Source organism: Linepithema humile, chromosome 1, assembly GCF_040581485.1.
Source record: "Linepithema humile isolate Giens D197 chromosome 1, Lhum_UNIL_v1.0, whole genome shotgun sequence".
Lineage (NCBI taxonomy): Eukaryota > Metazoa > Arthropoda > Insecta > Hymenoptera > Formicidae > Linepithema > Linepithema humile.
This window is the reverse complement of record NC_090128.1, coordinates 24,543,417-24,566,073: the sequence shown is the minus strand read 5'-3', so window position 1 is coordinate 24,566,073 and position 22,657 is coordinate 24,543,417. Positions and strand designations below refer to the sequence as shown.

The 22,657-nt window shown below is 35.6% G+C and overlaps 3 protein-coding genes across 7 annotated transcripts in view; 2 read left to right on the top strand and 1 right to left on the bottom strand.

Moving 5' to 3' along the window:
• Positions 1–22,657, bottom strand: part of LOC105669909 (mediator of RNA polymerase II transcription subunit 12-like) — a 108,179-nt gene that overhangs the window by 19,706 nt on the left and 65,816 nt on the right. Inside the window, exon 1 of one of the 5 annotated variants that reach the window (XM_012363114.2) lies at positions 982–3,239. The exons of 3 other annotated variants lie outside the window; for them this stretch is intronic. In XM_012363114.2, coding sequence (XP_012218537.1) covers positions 982–1,063 — 82 coding nt within the window. In that variant the 5' untranslated portion in view covers positions 1,064–3,239. Of the gene's footprint in view, positions 1–981; positions 3,240–22,657 lie in introns of those variants that run through there. One more of the 5 variants, XM_012363112.2, reaches the window with a different exon arrangement.
• LOC105669920 (ejaculatory bulb-specific protein 3) lies at positions 11,272–12,973 on the top strand. Its single transcript, XM_012363142.2, has 2 exons — positions 11,272–11,937; positions 12,656–12,973. The coding sequence occupies exons 1-2, from the start codon at positions 11,730–11,732 to the stop codon at positions 12,817–12,819; spliced, it is 372 nt and encodes a 123-aa protein (XP_012218565.1). The 5' UTR covers positions 11,272–11,729; the 3' UTR covers positions 12,820–12,973.
• On the top strand, positions 14,554–15,460 carry LOC105669921 (ejaculatory bulb-specific protein 3). The gene is made up of 2 exons (XM_012363143.2): positions 14,554–14,820; positions 15,139–15,460. The coding sequence occupies exons 1-2, from the start codon at positions 14,625–14,627 to the stop codon at positions 15,300–15,302; spliced, it is 360 nt and encodes a 119-aa protein (XP_012218566.1). The 5' UTR covers positions 14,554–14,624; the 3' UTR covers positions 15,303–15,460.

Sequence of the window (22,657 nt, the reverse complement as noted above, 5' to 3'; positions counted from 1 at the left end):
AGAGATGCACGATTAGTTTTAACATTCTCATTTGATGCAAAATAATTTATTTATTCTTAATTAAAAATACGTCGAAGTTATAAACGTAAATATCGTGGTGAATTGAAATTTTTGTATAATTCTACGTGACTTTTACTACTTTCGTTTAATTTATTATGAAACTTTTGACAGAGAATATTTTGGCAGTTAAAATTAATGTTTAGTATACACTATATATTTTTCGTACGCTTTTGGCGCTGAATAAAATTGGTGAAGTATAAGTAAGATAAATATTAATATATTCACCGTCACGGCGCATCTCGAAGTGTCTGCACGCCTGACATGAATGTGTTAAACAAGTTATTCAAGTGAAAGACATAGTCAGCAAATTGCTATGTATTATACATACGTGCTGAAAACACTGCGTCAGGAATATCTTATATATTCCCGCAGATAAGAACATAAGCGCTGTATTTCCATTAAGAACAATAAAATATTCGAGCAATAATATTTATGTAAACTGGCCATTTGGTCGGTAAAATATTAAAATACATAAAATCCGCGAGTAAGACCTCGGCTACGGCTGAGGTACGATTATTGCACGTCAATTTAGGTCTTCGCTTGTAAATAAATGCGCGAATAGCGACACTAATTTCTCCCTCAACTTTACTCAACGATTTACGCACTGGGGCCGCGTAATAATATTTTCGACGCAATTACAGCGGGACGATCGTAACATAACTAGTTATGCGCGCATATCTGCATTACGTTATTAGCGTCATATTATATTCATGCAACGTCCTAACTACCTTGCGTTTATAATTCCGAGGGAGATGCAGCCGAACGATATATGCGTTCCGGCGCAACTAGATCGTGATTAGAGGGCTCGGTACCCCCAGGATAAGAACGTATAAGTTACGTTACGGATCCGCGCAATGTGCCTCGCGATGTGCGCCAGTTGTCCATTAGCGAGAGAGACCGCAAGCTCACGTATTTATATACCTTGGCACTGATTCTGCCGCCTGAGACGATTCTCCTGCTTGACTTTGCGGACGGTGGTGGCCATCGCGTGTTGGCTGACCATCTCTGACGAATACTTTCGCAAATGCACCTCGAATCTCCTCGTTCTCTCACCCTCGGCGGCTCTTCCAATTGCGATAAGGTCTTTTCAGCTCGACGCGTGTCGCTCCAGATAACACGCGCTCTTCGATTTTCTCTCGCCCACAGCCATCGTCGATTATTATAATCGTCAGCCGCAATCTAAGCTTCGAACTGTGAGTGTCTCGAGCTGATCCCGGGAAAAATGCCACGCTGATCGCGAGAAAGCTGTACAGATGACGGTCGAGATTTGTGGACCACCCAAGGCACGATTTCTTGCTCGAGTGAAAAGTCCTTTCGTCGCACGTCAGCAAATTCTTCGCTTTGTACGAGAAAGAGACTCGGTGATGACAGATTTGCTACCGCCTCGCCGTTGTGCGAGCATTTTATAAGATTACAAAGCTCGTTAATCTGTCTTACAACGCTATTGCTTGCTTCAAACTAGTTTTGCTCATTTCTCGAACGTGAACTGGGAAACTTCTCTCGTTTAGATATGCTAATTTATATTTATGGTGTCATTCGTCTTTTTCTGTAATTGACGCACAAGAGACAATGAGCACACTTTAATTAAAGAAAACAACGAGGCGATAATACAGTGAATTAAAACATATGCTATTTCGTTAACGCCACTTCAGAATTGGGTTAATTAGCATTCTTCGCGACGAACTGCCGCGTTTCACCACCTTTTGTTTTACTCACGAAAATCACATAGGGTTTTTTTTTCTTCCCAACGACTATCGTCATCTTGTCACTTTTACGCAAAAATGCTTATTGTTCCACGCAGCAAAAACTCGTCTATTTTTCATGTAGTTGCACATGGAAAGAAAACGCGTCTGAACTCGACTGCGGACTAACTTTCCTCTTTCACCGGGTTTTATTCCGCGAAAAAGTTCGCTCGTGCTGACGAACGTAAATTTTCAGCGTGTTCGCTTCAGCAAGAAGATTGTGGAACAATGTCGATCATTTTCTTCGATTTTCCAGGTGAAACTGCGGACAATTTATCTGGAATACGTCGGCACTTTTAAATTTTCCCGCACTGTTTCCGAAATGGAAGTTAATGTACAATGTTCCTCGCAAATTTATCGCCTCCCTTTTTCTTCGCGGAGAACTTTTTCCTCGCTATCGCTTAATGGCGAGTTTCCTTGCGCGTTCTCTTTCTCTCTCTCTTGACGGTTCTTGTAATATCCACGATCCAATTTATTCAACCGCTGCTGCCTTGATTACTCGACGATGTTATTTGCTGCTCCCCGTGACTTCCGGTGCTTCACAATAAAACGTACTTTATTTGCGACGATAACGTAACCCCAAACAGATATTTCTTCCACATTTTTTTTATCATTTATTAACTGTACCCTTTTTTTTTATACCCGAACGAGTTATTATTCCATTTCCTCCTTAAATCTAGCATACGATCAAATTCCCTGAATGAGAGTACAGCACAGTCACAACAAGATCAAATTAACGAAATTTTTTATTACGCCATTATTAATTTAATCCTTCGAATTGATTTCGCGGATGTTACTTTCACAGTTTTTTTATTCATCAATCCACATATCAAATTAAACTAATGTTCACATATATACTTTCAATTTAGTTCTTAATTGTCGCGTCTTAATCTTCTTGCCCCTAAATTCTCTGCTTATTTTTCCTTGACTCTTTGTACTTCCCTAATCTTTCCTTTACACTGAATATCCTAATATTAACACTCCTAAATCCCGGAGCTTTCACTAAGCACTTCATCAACTTTACTCGTAACTTTCAACGATCCTCCTCGAAAGTGAGGTATCGACACAACGCACAGGTCTTTCCCGGCAGCTGCTCACGCGTGACTCGCGTTCGCGCGAATGCTGAGCGCATCGGTCGAAAGAAGCGGATTTTCTTCGCGCGGGAGCGAACGACGCGCGAGAGCGTATGTAAAGCACCTTAGAGCAACCGCGCCGGTGGAGCTCAAACTTTCCATTGAGTGAACGTCTGGTTCCGCCGTTCTGACTTCACTTCCGGTATCGTCCCACCACGAGGAGTCATTATAGACGCCGTCGGCAATGGGTGGGAGCGAGACGGCGGGCGGAGAGGGATGAACGGACAACAACGGGGAGTGATTGTCGGAGCAGGCGACCGAGATCGTCGGAATGGGAGAGAAAGAAGGAATGACGAAAGAGGCGAAAAGGGAGAGAGGCGTAGAAGTTGCAGAAGGGACAGACCGACACACTGGGATAATTTATTCCGCGCATGAGCGCGTATGAACGCGACCGGGCTCCGCGACGCGCGTCCGACGAATATCAAGCTTCGTCGCTACCGTCAGCGGTCCGCTCGATCACCGATCGTTAGATCCACAGCCCGGAGAAACGCATGAATTCACGTCCATCACGAATTTTCATTTCCCTGGTGTTCCGTTCGTTCGGGTCCTTCTGTTGCAAAATCATCGTGCTTCCCGAGTGAATAAATAATTTCTTTTCTGCTTTACGTGAGAAGAAAAATAGGGATTATTTTATTGATTAATTTGTATTCATGATGATTCGGAGTGATTAAACTGGAGTGCATGTGTGATTTGGACTCACCGAATCTTTTTCTAGCTAGAATTTTTTACATCAAAATTGGCGAGATCTAAAGTTTTTAGTCAGATACTTAGCTATGGTTTAAGGATTAATAGGAGTTAGCGAGAGATTCTCTTATAATTCCTTTCGTGAGCTTAATAACTTTTAGCGGAGTTATGAAGCGTAACGTAAGAAGTTGAACGAAGTTTAATCACTCCAAGACATACTGAATTCAATAACGACTCTTCTGATCCTCAACTGAAAGACAACAGTCGGTTGTTCTCGTGACAAATATTAACTGATTGATTTGTTAATCGTTTAATTCCTTACTTCCGCAAATCGAAGTCGATATAGTATGCTCGAAAAGCATGAACTTACAATTGATGTGAATAATATTTAATATTAATGTTAAGAGTTCTAATTAAAATTTATTAAATGGTTGAAAAACATCAATCCACACGATGAATCCCTTTTATTTTTACGATCCCGCACCAATGAAACCCGCATCGCAATTACGGACGACAATTTGATCGAAGCGCAGATTTGTATCCATGCCCGTATTGCAGGGTGAATTAGGGCCTGTGAGATTCAAAGAAAGAAAAATTCGAACGCCAATTTCTACCGTAATAATACGCTGTAGCATATTGAGAAACAAAAAAAAGACATGATCGAAATACAGATTAGTGGCTACCGATTGCGAGGCACCATTACTGACAGATGTGGAGCACGCTGGAGATGAGAGCAAATAGAATAGCTTTTCGCGGTGACGCGGGGAAAATCGGTTCGAAGATTAAGAGGCACAGATCTGATCTGCTCCTTTAATTCCTGCCTCGATCGGTGTGCAATGTTCGAGTGCATTGATCTTCGTCTTTGTCGTGTGTGAAGAGATATAACATGTTTTCATCATATGCTTGATTTATTTCTAATACATATTAAGTAGATCTCACGGTTGCGAGGCACGGCTTTCAATTAAGGATAACAGATTTTAATTAGCAGCCTAGCGACGTTCTCCAATCTCTCTCATTCTTCTAAACAAGCGCTATCAGTCAACGTAATCAGTACTCGCGAAAAGTTGCTTGTTCGCGGTAAGGCTAATCTTGTTTTTGCTTGATTGATTATCAGCATAATTTAATCAACATAATGAAATAAAATCACATAAAGTGCGTGGCATAATTTGATCTCTTAGCAAGACATTACATGGAAAATATTCCAAAACCATGTAATATTTTAAACACAAATTTTTTTATCAATTTTGTGTCAACCATTTCTTCACCAAATGTCGAGATACTATATGGCAAAGTTTTTAATTTAATTTTAATTTCTACATTTAAATATGCAATGACAATTATTATTTTTCATTTAACTAAAGTTGAAAAAAATATAATAATTAGTTACGTTTTCATACACGGAAGGGAAAAAATTAAAATTTACCGCGGCTATAAAGTCCCGCATCCATGGATCCACCCACTCACTCTATCCTATCCGTCACTTTTAATGGATGGATCATCACCTTAACGCTGCCGTAGAATTACTATCTTTCTTCTTACTGCTCGAGAGATCAATCAGCGGATAAGAACTCGTGGCTGTTATTGGCAGAAGGCGCGCGCGGATTTCAGTTACGCCCACCTGTCGATTCCGTCTATTTGAAGCGCGTCTTTAAAATTTCCTCCGGCGTGAATTCTCGCGGTCGATCCGCAATCTATAATTACGTTAGTTTTTGCGCGCGCGAGACCACGTCAACCTGCCAATGGCCACTGTTACCAAATAGGGGATTCAAATATAGAGCTGTAAAGCTAGTGACAACGAGCGCGCGGCCGGCTGCGGCTCCGCGGGGAATCGATTAATGATTCGCAGAGTCGATCGAAACTCGTCGACCGGAGCTGATATCATGCATGTAGTCGTTTCCTATTTTCTCGTCTCTTCCTTTTTCTTCGCGAACTCGTTCTCGACGAGCGATTCAGCGCCAGACGACCGCGACCGAGTCAATATCCACGCCGATGCTTGTGGATCCGGGATTTTTAACGAGCACATATACCTGCTGCACTTACCCTTTCGCGGCTAACTTGATGGCCGCTCGCATCCACTATCGATTTCTGATATCGAGCCCGATTATGCTCGCGCGAAGGCGCGTGAAACGCGAGATTATACATGCTGGTAGGATGTATTCTTAAAAGAACGTCCGGATAGAATAACTCTGTCCGCCAATGTTATAATGTAGTGCAGTGTGCATATATATAGATCATATCCGAGTAAATCGCGCTCCTTTCAGTCGTAGATCTCTTGATAAATTAAGTGTTAATTCTTCTGCAGCGAATTAATTAATTTCTAATCAGCTAACAAGAAACATTCTCGCAATCAGAATTTCCGCGTTATTACACACTCGTACGGTATTACGCAACACATTCCCTTGGATATAAATTATGAAAACATTATAACGGGCAGAAATGCTTCATTTCGCATGAATAATAACTTCACTGTTATTATGCAGCCCTTTTAACTTTCGTAGTGCTGTTATTTCTCCATTTCGCCCGCGAGCATTCGTTGTTTATACCTCATCATGGCAGTCTCTATCGCTAATAGCCGCTGTAGCGTATTCACGTAGCAATTTGCCTGGAATAGTGTCATCAGGCTGTCAAATAGAATATTTTTTGTCTACAAAATTTCTAATTCATTTAGAAACTATTTTGTTGATCAAAAAATATGATTAAGCGTATAACATATTTCTATCGTACAATAATGTACGAAAAAATTAATTTATTTTAACAAAAAAAAAAAAAAACATTAAGAAATAAATTATTTATATGAACAGTAAAACAGTAAAACGCTTTTTTAATATCAAGATATAAAAACTTATTGCAGATATATTTATATGCGATATAAAAAGACAAAGATTACGAAGAAAAATGACGATTTGTGATATCTCCATTAAGAAAGCATCAATTCAATATTGCTTATAGAATCTATAAATAAAAGATAAGTCGATAGATGCGGGAAATCCTATACAACATATTATCTGAAACAATATCGCATTTCTCACGATTCCCGGTTTACTAATGCATAATTAAAAACGCGGATAATGGTATCCAGTTCTCAACTCAAAGATCGGCGCTGCTAGCATCCTTACGCGTTGATACTGCCGTTAGTTTCGCACCATATCGTTCCTCTCTGAGGTAGTGTATCGCTGGAATAAATCTTCCGCGATTCTTTTGCTTTTCTAACTCCGAGGGAACAACGCGCCAATCGCGATCATCCTATTTAACCGGTTCGCTATCGGCAGATAACGCGGCGTCATCGTAAGATCCGCTGTGACGTCCGATGACGCCGCTCGTTCGCCATCATCGCTTCTCGCCGTCTCCCTGCATTTTAAGCACTCTCTTCGCCCTTTAACGCTTGCTCGTTACCGCGACGTGCGGCGCGTACGTGGGAATGGCGTTGAGGCTCGCAATGGCAATGTACGTAGCGCTGTCGCGTTCGATGTCGAGTTTACTCGTCGCAGTTATCGGCGACTCTCATCGACTTCCAACGCTTGCGTCCCATCGCGACATTTGCCACTCGGAAAAGGGGTATATAGATGTTGACGAACTGACAATGAAAAAGTAGCGAGATATTAATAGTACTCGTCAAAATAAAGAAAAAAAATTACCCTTTAATAATTGTCTCTAGCCGGTACTCATAAAGTGTCGAGAACAAACGTTAGATAAATAACATTTAAAAATTTTTAAAATTTTTTTACACTGACATTTAAAGGAATTTCAATTGAATTCGATTTAAAAAAGTAACTGTTATAATGTTAAGTCATTGCTTAGCGATCTATTTTACTCTCAATAATTTTTTTAATTTTAAATGTTTCTAGAAAAATTAATTAAAATTATGTGCATTATTTTCATAAAATAAAGAGTGATGATTTTTTTATCATCAGAAGTTGTGTACTAATGAACCTGTGGTTTGGGAATTTCATTAATCCTGTTAATGGTCGAATGATGCAGAACGATACACATGATTAACCACCCGAGAGATTGCTGCTATTTATTTAAAAATTAATTATAAAATTCCCAAGATACTACTATATAATATTTAAAAACCCTATCCTACGCTTAAATATATAGTGTAATCATCAATTTTTAATGTATACGTATGAACAAACGCAGAAACGATCTTTGTTTTCGAACTTGAGCGCTTTGCGAATTCACGTAGGCGACGGTGCGCGATTATATTCGCAAGCCGGCCATTCGCCTGACATTTAAATGTTTGTCTGACAGTAATAATCCAACGTCATGGAAAAAAAAGAGTGTCGTTTTTATATAACGCAAAAATAAGTCGCGTCGCGCCGTAGGCGTGCTCGCGGAAACAGATTTCGACCGTCTTGTATCTCGCTTCTCTCATCGTCGTCGCATTGGAGGATCGATAGGATTCCTTAGTGTCGTCGGGTTTTATTCTCTTCGTTATTGTCGCGTGGGTGTACGCAACGCCCGGTAAATTTTGAGTGGGCGAAGGAATTGCGTTTCACGCTGTGATGGCAAACTTTCATCCTGTTTGTTGCAATACGCAACCATAATTCGAAAAGTGAAATAATCTTCGAGTTATTTAGAGAGCATTACGTTACTTCCAAAGGCGTATAATTTATCGAAGAATGTCAATAGACTGACTATTGAATTTATGCTTATGTTTGTTGACCGAATAATGCAATTAATTGTAAGCTTTTCCAAAAGCAAATCTATGATTATGTTCCATCGCCAATAACTTTAGCAAAAAATTTCACGATGTCAAAGTAATCCCACATTTTTAGTTCGAAACTAAATACTTTTATTATTTTAAAGTTTAGACACAAAACGCGATATTACAGATATTTTTTGTATTAAACTATTTAAAATTTATGTAACTTTAATTTCACCTAAAATGCAACTAAATCGTAAAACTTATACATAAGTATAAGCCAATTTAAACCAATTAACAACAGAATCTGCTAATGCTATTTACCGCTAAGTATAACCGGGACTTTCATGTGTGCACGCTATGGTATCGTCCGATTAAATCCGCGAATTACATACTTACTTTTCTAACGGTAATGTAGACGTAAAAGAAAAATGCGAAACGCGGGAAATATGGTCGTCACATGTGTCGTCGCGATGGGAACCGAGGTGATGGGACTTGGAACGGCGTGCAATAATAGGAAGTTGCGGATTCACCACTTTCGGGGCGGGTTTCGTTGACCGAGGACGACAGTGGACATACAACGGTTCTCGTGAGAAAAAACGTTGAGGAAGAAGAAGAAAAAAATGGAGAAACTGATGTGTGCGTCACGGCGAAGAGTTGGTAGGTAGATGGGTCGAGTAAGGAACTAGACTCCACTAAGGGTGTACTTACACGATTCAACCATGCGTGCTTCCCCGTGCGCACAGGTGAGCTGAAAGACGCTCGTGGAACGAGTCCTGCTACGTATGTGGAAAAGGAAGAAGAACGACGGACGGCAAAATAGGAAAAGACCGACGTCTCTCGCTCACTAATCGTCGCTCCGCTCATTCCAAGATAGGAAAAAGGGATACAGGATGATTCAAAGTTCCTTGTTCATTCTTTCCAATTTTTAATCCTTTGCGTACTAACGACCTCCCAGTCATAGTTTTTTTGTGTCTAATGACAGCGCAACAAATGCTTCTTTGAGCTGTATACATTTTCGTCATTTTAAGATGTTCAAAATGTATTTAAATTAAATGTTTAAAACATTTCTAATCAATAATTAAGCGAACTAAGTACTTGGTTAAAAAATTCCTTTTAATGTGCATCCTTAAAATAAAATTACCAATTTCTGTCTATCATTTTCCTTTAGTCATGCACTATAATCTTATATGCTGCTATTATCATTATGATATTTGACATTGCATCGCTGAAATTTTTTAATTAACATACACGATAATGATAAACTTTGTTTTTTCATGTGGTTTCCATTATAAACAATTTACTGATCCATATCTATCATTTTCCATTAATTATTTTAAATATCGTATGTGTATTTTACTGTGAATCTTATATGTATATTATGTTAGTATTATTATTATGACATTTAACATTGCGCTGTCTTATTATATATATCTGGAATTTGCTCCGGAAATAAACTGATTCTCTCTGCGTCTCTATAATATTTATTGCCTTCCTAGTAACGCCCTCCTTATCGCGGCCACGCAATCGCGTAATATGCGACAAGTGTGTGTGTGCGTAGCGAGCCAGAAGGAAAATACGAGATTTATGATTAGTCCACGTGCGTCGAAGAAGAGGAAGGCCAGGGATGGATCAAGGAAACAGATCGCTCTACGCTACGATGCACTCGCGCAGTCGTTAATCGAAGCCCTGGTCTTTCTTCGCTGCAGGAACGAAATTGTGTCGATGCTATCAGTAAGCACCGAAAGGGAGTGAACTGAAACGTAACGATGCCAGCAACGATTTACAGAAGAATCGATCACAACCGTTTTATCAATGTGCGAAAACACCCTCGACGATAATTAAATTACCACTCGAGATCTCGCAACGTATCATATAAACGTTAGAATATTATTATAATAATTATTTTATCAGATTCGTAAATGATTCTATCAGAAAAAATCAAGTCTAGAATATTCTGATAATTGAGACGTGCATCGACACAACGGAAAGATCGCGCATCGCGATAATGAATGTGAAGATTATAAGACGACAGGTCCGGCGATGGACGCGAAAGTTAAAAAACTGCATGATCAAGCGCAGAGCGTTGCAACTTTCTCGCAAACTGGATTCGGATTAGTTGTTTTATGATACGCTTGCTGTGTTACCGAACCGGTTAAATAACTCGTGCATATTCAAATGTCGTGCAACGATGACAACGACTGATAGCTTCATGTGCAGCATTCGCGCTTTTCTGATAGATCATTTTAAGCCGTGCAGTTTTCGTTTACGACGGATTGATACGACACGCTTAATGCTACGCTTATGGGCTTATTATAATATTGTAATATAACATCGGTCCCCTTAATATTCCAACTATGTCATCTCCTTGCAGCAGTATATTATCAGCAGCAGTATATAATTATTTTCGCCTACATTATCAATGGAATGCTGATAGAAACGACAAGAAATTGCGAAAGTCAGGAGAAACTTTAACTCTTATTAAAATTTTTTATAAGTCTTTAAATTATCTACATTTGATTTATCTATAATGCACATGTGGTAAGTACTAATCCTTCAAATACACATATATTTTATAAATATAAGCGAAAATAATATGTTATCTGAACATATTGCGATTATTCAGTTTTTCATAGAAATGCAGAAAATAGTATCGCATTTGAAATAAAAAATAGGTCAAAAACTTTTGGCGTAGTTTTCATTTTCTGGCCAATAAAGATAGAAATAGGTCATTAATGGACACTTTTATCAATGTTAATTTTAACTTTTTAATTTAATTTGGTGTCTTAACTGTGTCTAGAGCTCGAATTCGTAATTTAAAAAAGAAGTACACAGTAATGAAACAATTAATATTTGTCTATTAATAACAAGGTCAAAAAAATTTGCGAAAATACGATATATATAAAGATTTATTTCCTTGGAAATACCTTAAAGATGGAAATATGTGGTCACATGATTATTTGATTATATCAGTGGTCGCACTGGAAAAAATTTAATTGAACGAGTAAATAGTCAAAAAAAGGAAAAACAAAAAGAAAGAAAGAAGGAAAAAATAAAAGAAAAGAAAAATAACTTATTTTTCCACCTTTGATGTAAATATTTGATGCTCAATATTTTTAATCATGAAATATCTGAAGAAAACAGAAAAATTTCAGGGGGGCGTAGCCCTGGCTGCGCGTGACAAGGAGAGAAAAGGAGTCATTAGTTGCAAGAATTGGGTGAAATGCTGGACTAATTCCAAGCACTGGGTTGTGTAATGGGTTGCCCCATGTGGGCATGGAATTTTGTGATAATATTATCATGTAATCACTGTCACTATAACTCTGATATTTTTATCATTTCCTTTACAAAAGAATTTTTTATCTTGATGCTTCGCTATATAAATAGAGAAACGGAAGATCGAATACTCAGTACAAGAGTTGGATTTTTAGTACAACAGTCAACGTAAGAATAGGAAAGAGCACAATGGTTCGCCTAAGTTGTATTGTGATTATTAGTATCGCATTAGCGTGCGTTCTCGCACAAGAAGAATTATACTCCGCTCAGTATGATAATATCGATATCGTTCACCTTTTCGAAAATGCTGAAGCACGACAGTGCGTTTACAATTGTTTCATGGACGTTGGACCATGCGACTCACAATCACAATTTGGAAATTTGAAATTCTTTAAAGGTATGTATTTATACACATAACACTTTATTTTTATCCTCGCATTAGTTTCTTTTTTACAAATTTTTTGATAAATTTAACATTAATATTTATTTTAACGGTAACAGTCGAGGTATTTGTAGTTTTAAAATAATCAATGATTATAAGTAATAGTTCTTCTGATAAATATTAAAAACAGAATATCAAGAAAAAAGATAAATAATAATATAATATGTTTCAATAATTTAAATATTACAATTTTTTGGCTCGAATTATTAAAATAAATTATTACAAACAAGCTGCAGAGCCAGAGCTAGTTAAACATGCTCAGTTTATTACTTTTTATCACATTAAATAATAAGACGTTTCGACCATTCGGATGTGGTCATCTTCAGTACAATTATTACATTACAATTATTAGTACAGTTACTAAACGTAAATGATAAATTTATTGTATTATGTTCCGAGAAGACTGCGTTTAATAATTGTAATGTAATAACTGTACTAATAATTGTAATGTAATAATTGTACTGAAGACCACATCCAAATGGTCGAAACGTTTTATTATTTAATATGATAGAAAGTAATAAACTGAGCAGGTTAAACTAGCTCTGGCTCTGCAGCTTGTTTGTAATAATTTATTATAACATACTTCGTTATCAAAAATAAACTTAATGTCCCAATTACTATAAATCAATTACTATAAATTAAAACTAGTAAGTCTATCGTGTTTTGATTGTAGGAATCTTTCCCGAAGCTCTCCATGATGGATGCAAAAAATGTACTGAAAAGCAAAAGGAATATTTGAAATACATAACTGATTGGTATACAACGAATGAACCCGATGCGTGGAATGCTTTACTTACGAAAATTCAGAATGATTTTGTAAAGAAAGATGTTCAATAATTATCAATAATACAGTGCTGAAAAGACTGATAAGGATATTTATAGCGAACTGATATTCTAATTCTCAAAAACGAAAAGAAACTCATCAGTATTATTAATGTTTGTTGTAACTACACTATACTGTAGTTAATATTAGAATAAAACCTGAAAATTATTCCAGTTTTATTTTTTATTATAATCATTATTTTAATATATATTAAATAGGTCAGAAACTTTTGACATAGTTTCCATTTTCTGGCCAATGAAGATAGAAATATATCACTAATGGACACTTTTATCAATGTAAATTTTAACTTTTTAATTTAATTTGGTGTCTTAAATGTGTAGCTAAGACTCGTAACCCAAAAAAGAAGTACATAGTAGCGAGACAATTAATGTTTGTTTATTAACTAGGTAAATAAAAAAGTCTAATCTTTCAAAAATTTAAAAATATTCGAAAAAAATGATGTTTTTTAGATGTTTTTCAGATATCTTGAAGACTTGCGTATTGTCTAGATAATTATACAGGGTGTCCCAGCCGTAACACCCGTAAATGGCAGATTCTTGAGGTCATTTGGAATCGAAAATCTTAATGCCAAAATGTCGAGGCTGTTATAGTTTTTGAACGGGAAAGTTCATCTTGTCAAAATTTTACGCGCTCAGGGATATCGCATATCGAAAGCCCTTCCACAACACTTTATTCAGCTTGATAGAAATAATAATACTTGGCATATTGTTTATTTTATTTCTTTGTACACTGTTGTGGAAGATAAAACTGACAAATTTCGGGATGATAATAGTTTCTAAATTGTCGTATGGAAACGCGATACGCGTCGAACTGTCAAAGCGTTCATGTGAAGCGTGGCATTGACAAATGACGTTTCGCTTGTGATGAGAGAAAATCAATACAATCGGTACGAAGTATAGTCTGCTGCATGAAATGCTAATAAGGAAGATAAAGTCAGTAAGAAAAGAAAATACATGTTTGAAAATATGTTTTTATTTATTTATTTGAAGGAACATAAACAAGATATTCGCCTTTTTTCATGCAGCAGATCATATTTCGTACCGACTGTATTAATTTTCTCTCGCATCACATGAGAAACGTCATTTGTCAATGATATGTTTCACACAAATGCTTTGACAATTCGACGCGCATCGCGTTTCCACACGACAATTATTATTATTATCCTGAAATTCGTCAGTCTTGCGAACAGTGTACAAAGAAATTAAGTGAACAATAATTTCAAGTATTATTATTTCGATCGAGCTGAGTGTTGTAGAAAGACCTTTTCGATATACGATGTCTTTGAATGCGCGAAATTTTAACAAGTTGATTGATGAACTTTAAACCTTTCCTTCCTCAAAACTATAGCAGCCTCGACATTTTGGCATTAAGATTTTTGTCTTCAAATGACCTCAGGAATCTGCCATTAACGAATGTTACGATAAGTCTGGGACACCATGTATATAATACAAAAACAACACTTCATCTCATGAAGAATTGACGGAAAAATATGATGATTTATTATCTACTTTACATTCATAACAACATTTGATAGCCTGTTTGTAAAAAAAAATACCTGTTAATGTTTTATAACGTTAAACATGACTCGCGAGATGCCAAGATGTTTTAATTGTAATATATATAATATACGATGTGATCATTGTTCCCAGAACTAATTGATACTTTGATCATCTCTTTTACAAAACAATTTTTTGTCTTGATGCTTCTCTATATAAATGAGATGAATAGAAGATAGAATGTTCAGTAGAAGAAATTTCGATCTTCAGTACAAAAGTAAGCGTAAGAATAGGAAGGAGCAATGATTCGCCTAAGCTATATTGTGCTTATTGGTATCGCACTAGCGTGCGTTGTCGCGGAGGAGGAATTGTACTCCAACCAGTATGACGATATCGATATCAAAGCCATTTTCGAAAATGAGAAACTACGACAACAATATTACAACTGTTTCATGGAGATTGCACCGTGCAAGACAGCACCTTTGAAATTCTATAAAGGTATGTCTATTTATATGCATAATATCTTATTTTTATTTTCGCATTAGTTTTTTTTTACAAATTCTTTGATGAATTTGAGATTAACTTTTTTTGTTTTAACGGTAAGTCAAGATAGTTTTAAAATAATCAATAATTGCAAATGATTATTCTTCTGATAAATATTAAAAATATTATTAATATACTTCTGATAAATATTAGAAAATAAATATAAAGAAAAAAGATAGATAACAACATAATATACTTCGTTGTCAAAAGTGAACTCAATGTCGCAATCGATTATAAATTAAAAGTAATAAGTCCATCGTGTTTCGATTTTAGAAATCTTTCCTGAAGCTTTCCAGACTCAATGCAAAAAATGTACTGAAAAGCAAAAGAAACATATGGAATACATAATTGATTGGTATACAACGAATAAACCCAATGATTGGAATGCTTTAGTTACGAAAATTGTGCAAGATTTAACAAAGAAAAGTACTCAATAATTATCAATAATACTGCTGATAAAACTGACAAAGACCGACAAGGATTTTTATAGCGAACCGATACTCTAACCCTCAAGAACGAAAAGGAACTCTATAGAGTTGTTAATGTTTATATAACACTATACTGTAGTTTATATTAGAATAAAACTTGAAAATTATTCCAGTTTTATTTATTTATTATAACCATTATTTTAATATATATTTAATAGGTCAAACACTTTTGACGTGGTTTCCATTTTCTGGCCAATAAAGATAGAAATATGTCATGTAATGGACGCTTTTACCAATGTTAATTTTAACTTTTTAATTTAATTTGATGTCTGGAGTTAGAATTCGTAACCTAAGAAATACATAGTAATGAAACAATTGATTTTTGTCTATTAATAACTAGGTTAAAAAAGCCCAATCTTTTAGAAATTTAAAAATATTCATAAATTCATTTACTTCAAGACATGGCAGCACATATCTGTAAATGTGCAAATTTCTAATAATCTAATCGGTGTTTTCTCACGTCTAAACATGTACTTAATATCGTTAGCAGACGTAACACGCGTTCATACAAGATGATATGTCATTTTTAACAGACTATGATTTACCTGGCATCTTGAAGATGCTAATCAATTCTATCGCCGATCAATAATATCGATTGAACGGATTCATGCACATAAATATTGGCAGTGACGGACTTTGTTTTTTCTCGCAAAAGCTTCTGGCTTAATAAAAAAAAATTCTTAGCCCGACGACACGTGCGGTCTTCCCTAACGAAATCATTTCGTCCTGCCTGTCTCGGTTTATTCTTTTCTCGCCGCGGCCATTCGTACGAGTCGCTTCTTGGCGAACACATCCGCCTTATTTTGTTCCTATTCTGTTCTTGAACGAGCGAGCGAGCGAGCGAGCAACTCGTTCCGTCCTCCTGCTCTTCCATCGGTCCTGCTGCGTGCTACAAACGGCCTTTGAATAGCGTCTAGTTTTTGTCGAGCAACTAGTTTTACCGAGGGTTTTCATTCTCCGCTCTATCCGCGAGCGCTCGTCCTTCGCGCATCGAGCCACCGTGAAAATTAATCTTGCCGCATCTCTCAACACCGTAAAATTCCAGCGAAAGTGAATGATGTTCCATAAACCATAAGAAGAAAAACGTGATGCTCAAAACTCACTGATTTCATTGATTATTTGTCATTTTTAATTGCTAATTTAATTGTCAAGAGAAAAATAAGGGAAGCCGGAGAATCGCATTGTTAATGAATCACAGAATGTATATTATAATTCTTACGCGCACTAATAGTAATCTATTCTAATAAGCATGAGCGCTGTAATTCTGAAAACTCGCAGAAATGACCTTACTTTAATTGTTATTATTAATTATGAATTAATATTATGTTGCATTTTGCACTCTTTATGGTGTATTCAAATAATATGTAAAATTATTTTAAAGGAGAAGGAATTCACATAACTAGTTCATAGAATATATAATAACTTCTTTTTAACGTGCAATAAGAATTTATAACAATAATGACATTGAAAATACGCATTGCTGCAGAGCATCAATTAGTAGCAATTTTTACATGTACGTTAAATATTAATAGTAATCGACTTTAATAAGCATGAAACGGGGTTACCTTGAGGCGCATGGCGTATTAAGCGACAATGCAAAAAGAACCTCGCCCAACAGACTATAAAAATATTCCTGACACGCAATCTTTCCTCAAGGCACGTTCCTCAATTTACTCAATATTTTATCTTCGAAAGTTGCGCCATAGCTGGTAGCAACAATCCAAGCGAGGAAATTAACTTCGATTATAAAATAATCGATCGGCCATTAAAGAAATACGTTAATTAACGATCCTTAACCGGCTACCAAAGATAACGCAAATTCGCCTCGCTCATTCGTCGCGAGATCCCTCCGTAAATTATTGCGGACGCCGCACACCGCGTATTTATATCTTTTTGACACGCATGGCATTTGAATTTGCTTTCGCATTTTCAGTATAAAAATTGCAACGAGATTAATAGTCAGCGTTAAGTTGCCGCTAAGTTGCGAATTTGCCATTTTATCGCTAAAACTTTATCTCGTTTGTAAGTTAACGTTAATTGAAACTTTCGATAGCTAAATGAATTATGAAGGCAACGTTTCTCGTTCAAAAAAATAAATAAAAAATTTCTTATATTATTAAAGAACACTAATGAATACGTGCACCACTGATTATAGAAGGTATTTTCCTGCCTTCATAGATTCATATGGCTTCCGGCCGTTCTTTAAAGCACGATCTTGGAAATTGCTAGGCTACTGGTCTCGCCCAGTTAATTATCGTTGAATATATTAATCAGCAATTTATTAATTCTGAAATAACCTAAGTGCTGTCGCAATATAAATATACGTAATAATGAATGCAGCCAAGAATGTCAACAAGGAAAAGTAAAAAAATAAAGAGATTTTTTAACTTTTCCCAACACATCATCAATGTATGTAATATATATATTATTATAGGTTATTGAAATATTTAACGAGACAAGTTGAAACTGTTGTTAAATATATTTCCCTAACTCAATCGATATAATTTAAAAATAACCAATTAGTAAATCCATTGATAAATTCTCGTGGGAACCCAAAAACTCGGAAATCTCTGTTGATCGTTGAATATATTAATTCGACAGTTGGCTCGATTACAATTAATTGCTTTTTTTCATGCAGCTGAGCTTTTCCCATCGTGACACTTTCTAATTCCTTCGCCGCGCAACTGCACGGATTATATGAAACATTTTGCACGCTGTTGCGTAAATATTTTAATTTATATAAACCGGTGGCGAGAAAAACTAGTGTGCATATGCTAGGTAATGGAATACCGAATTTACGAACTCGGGTGAACTCGCGCGCGTTTCTTATCTCGGTTTAATCATGAATCTTCGAGCTCGCACTGGCAATTTATGAAGCAAGTGTGGCTAGACGTTAAATATGTTAATTAATGTTCCGTCGGTTCTATAACCAGCGTCCGGTGGCACCGGCTTTACCCTAGACCACTGTCATTCACCTGAGTCTTGTTTACACGTTACTGCATTCCATTGGTCCCTACAGATACACGAGTTATACGTGCGACGAACTCGGCGTACTCGGCGTATAAACGAGGCAAGTGTTAATGACTCCATAATGCAATTTCTTCTCCATCTGTAATCTACACATCTTTAATTATCTTTATTTCCGATTCATATATCTATTCTGCTAGATTTATAGATTTATTTTAACTATTCCACATATGCGGAAACCTGTATTTAATCAAATCTTAAGGTTGGAATTTTTTAAATTGTGTTTAATCGAAAATTTTATTCGTAGAAACAATTCAATTCTTGACCGTTAAATACGGATTTGCAAAATATATACTAATTATATTTTTTTCTTCATCAAGCAACACACATTTATATTTCACAAATCATAATAATTTCCAGTTATTCGATAAACATATATTTTAATCATGTTGTTTATCACATGAGTTTTGCCTTACTTTCCGACTGCGTGGTTTCTCATAAAATAGAAACACTTGTTTTAGTTCTCATTTAGAATAGTAAAACTACTCACGTCTATAAATGCTCGCACGCATTTCCTAACTGACGATACAATACTCATCTTTACCACGCGTTGGCCGATTTCACACGACATAATCTCGACTGCCTAACAATATGCTCTTAGGCAAAAAGCAGACAATTATTAACATTTGAATTAAGAGTTTTATGGTTTTCCCGCATTTCAACAGATTTTACGCAAGTAATCTCATCTATTTATTGTACTGCAGTTGAAATGCACAATAAAGGTTTTCTTGCATTAATTTATTTTATAATTTTATAAAATTAACTTAACTGAGAGAAATAAAATAAAATATTTATAATTTTACATATTTTGTATAATTAAATGCTATGCAGTTTATCTCAGTATAAATCTTTGTCTGCTATGTTTCTATACACTGCACAGTGGCTGTACAGTAGCTTTTCTCAAAAAGAAATAAATAACTAAATTAAAAACTTTTTACGTGTTTATTAAACTGTTGTTGAGAAACATTTTAATTTAAAAACCTTGTCAAAATAAATAACTTTTAATCTGATTTAAACTCTTAAGAAAAATAATTTCATTAAAACCCGAGAGTAAATTATTTGTCCGCCATCCAAAAGATAATGTAAGTGTAAAAAAAATCTTTTAACTCTTTCGGTACATATTTTATGCCCAAAAGCAATCTCGAAATCATTAGGTCCCCATAGCCTGTCTCACGCAATAGCGCTGTACAGTTAGCCGGAATGACGCGATATATGGGAGGCAGCCGACAGATGTTCGTACCGTTGAAGAGGTACGAGATGAGTCGACGGGTCTCGGTTGTCCACACGAAGGAGCCACATCCGAGCGATGCGACGCGTTCGTCACAGAGAGGATATAGTAAATGCGAAACGATGTCGGCAGGTGTTACCAGATCGCTCGGAATTCGCGGATATGAAATGTGCGAATATAGGCAAAAGAGGATATAGAAACGGTTATCGAATGCGACCTTTAGAAATGGGCAGTTCCGGAAATAAAAGGAGGCGCAGAGAGAAAAAGGGAGGAAATAGGACGCGCGTTGATGGCGAAATATTTATACGTTTATACTGAAGAAGCAGGTGTAACGATGGCGCGAATATGTTGCCAAAGAGATTTCAGACTGATTTTACCGCGAGCGAGGATTAATTCTGTATATCATATTCGTGAAATGTGTTTCATTCGTTTTCATGTTTTATTCAATTTGCAAGATTCTTGAAAAGCGAAATGCTGAAATATTAGTTTTAAAAACACAATCATATTTGTGGTTTGTACTGTTAAGACCGCTGTTTTTTAATTTACGAATATTTTTAAAAGAGATAAAAATGTTTCTCTAAATAATATGTATTTAGAAATATATTGTTTTTTTTTGTATTAAATAAATAAATAAGTAAATTTTTAAATAAATTAAATTAGTTTTTGAAATAAATTTTTGCATAAAAGTAAGAAAATTATAAAAAAAGTAACAAAATAGTAATAGTAATAAAAAGTAATAAAAATAACAAATATATAAAATAAGATAAAAATATATTTTTTGCGTTAACCTGACATGGTCCGCAATTAAATATTAACTCTGGCAATATTAAATTAATAAACACGTCATTTATAAAATTACTGAACTGCATGTTCTGCTGTATAAAAAAAATGTACGTACTGCATACATCATCGCACACCAAAGCATAACGCTGGTATGTCCACTATTTTATACGACCGTCCAATTAATTACAAGTGGCGAAGAACCTCGGCTACGAATAACGATGTAAACTAAGAATAGCCGAATAGTATTCAGTGAACGAAGGTCCTCGCTGTCTCTGCGATACTACGATTCAAAAAACATTCCTGCATCTAATTGCAACTTTATTATAACTTATATTAAACTGACGTTAAGTTTTTCAAATATATTTAACTGAATTACTTCCGCTTCCTATGATTTTATAGATCTTATATCGTTAAAATGCTGACTATATAAAAATATTGTATTAATTTGGCGTGAAGAATGTAGATACACATGCCACTTTCGCATTATACGAATGGAGTATTACATAAGAGTTGCGAAACTCAATATATAGTGAACGCAAATGTACGGACTCTAAAGTGTGAAGCTCATTTACGTATAAATTAAAAACAAGGTTTTCTAGCCATGTAAATAATTTGGAGAAAGTTGTTTTACAAAGTTCGTCGTGTTTTATTTCCAGAAATATTTCTTGAAGCATTTTTTTTAAATTCAAAGATTAACGTAAAGATTTGAAATTTACAAAAGAATGAAAAATTTAATTACATCATAAAATTAATTTGTTTTTACCTATAAAGTTTAATTATAAATTATCTAATCAAAACGTTTTTTTAAATTGCAGCAATAAATATTCTGTAGTCTTTTTATCAATGTTAAAATACTAAATTCATGGCCATAATGTTTATGGTCTTTTTATACGCAATATTTAATAGAAATAATAAAATCTAGAAAAAAGAATCGACTCTCTCAACTACTTTGCCCCGATTTCGAGAAATCGATAAAGAATTAATAACGAAATTATGATGATACGCGTACCACAAAATCAACCGCGACAGGAAACCTGAAAAATTCCACTGGAAAAAACAAACGCGAATCGGTCCAGTTTTACAGCAATTTAATCAGGACACCATTTGGTCGCATTGATCGACAGTGATTTTTCTGACACAGTTTCTCATCTATGAGGGCAACGATGATTTGATTATCATTTCAACTATCCAGCATAGTCTAAAATTGAAAATGGAAGGCGATACTAAACTAACAGTTAAATGGCACTTAATTTTGACATGGATTCCGTTTTAAATTTTTTTAATCGGAATACTGGCTTCACAGACATTATCTAGGAGCTAACTGTACCAGAGTATACCTTACAATGCAATTCAATTCAGTGCGTTCCGGGACAATGAACAGAAGATGCTCAACCGTGATTCGTGGCGGTGGACAACAGATCGATATATCCACGCATCGTTAACGATAGCCAGCGACACTTTAATACTGGCAAGAATGGATACTCCATCTCGAGATATTTTATATGGATACTAAAAATAATATTAATATTTTACGACACATATCGACAAATGATATCTCAGAGATGAAGTACAGTTTCCACCTTTTTTTTATGAAGAACCATTTATAATTAACTCACGCACGTCTTTTTCTGGAATAAGTCGTCACAAATTTGCCTCTCTTACAGTCCATAAATTATGGTATTAAATAATATCGAAAATAGCAGACGTACTGTTAACCTTTTCCGAAATTTTACGACTACTTTAGAATACCCATTCGGCACCGTTTAAAATTAACATCGCTACACCATAACGGTATCAGTATTACAAGATATATCGTAAAAGTGAAAAATAGCAATCTTTTAAAGGCCTACCTATATCGTAAATTACATACAATCCATAAATCCTTCGTATATCGCATCGAAATGCATTTGCTTTGCATTTTGATTCGGATTATACAATCGTCGACGAACCGTTCGCGCATTCTTCGTAAGGACATAGAAGTTGTTGCGCGGTTAATTAAAGCCGGTTCCGAGAGCATGGTAGCAAAAAAATGACTGTTTTAGCGCCAGTAAAATTTGCTTTTTTACTGGCGCAGCAAGAACATGCAAGAGTATTCTCCTCTTTCAAGCTGCGTTCTTTGTTATAAATTTGTATATTTATACTTTGTTTTACTAGTAACAACTTCGTTACGCACCGATAAATTTATAGTTTTATTTGTTTCGCGCCTTGTTGCGATTATGGTTTTATACGCGCTTATCTAATGGAAAATGTGTTCGACATCTCTTGC

What these genes read in the sequence shown, in the direction of transcription:
- LOC105669920 (XM_012363142.2), top strand. Translation starts at nt 11,730, where the DNA reads ATGGTTCGCCTAAGTTGTATTGTGATTATTAGTATCGCATTAGCGTGC. An exon ending in AAATTTGAAATTCTTTAAAG is followed by an intron (nt 11,938 to 12,655) that starts GTATGTATTTAT and finishes TTTTGATTGTAG; the next exon opens with GAATCTTTCCCGAAGCTCTC.
- LOC105669921 (XM_012363143.2), top strand. Translation starts at nt 14,625, where the DNA reads ATGATTCGCCTAAGCTATATTGTGCTTATTGGTATCGCACTAGCGTGC. An exon ending in ACCTTTGAAATTCTATAAAG is followed by an intron (nt 14,821 to 15,138) that starts GTATGTCTATTT and finishes TTTCGATTTTAG; the next exon opens with AAATCTTTCCTGAAGCTTTC.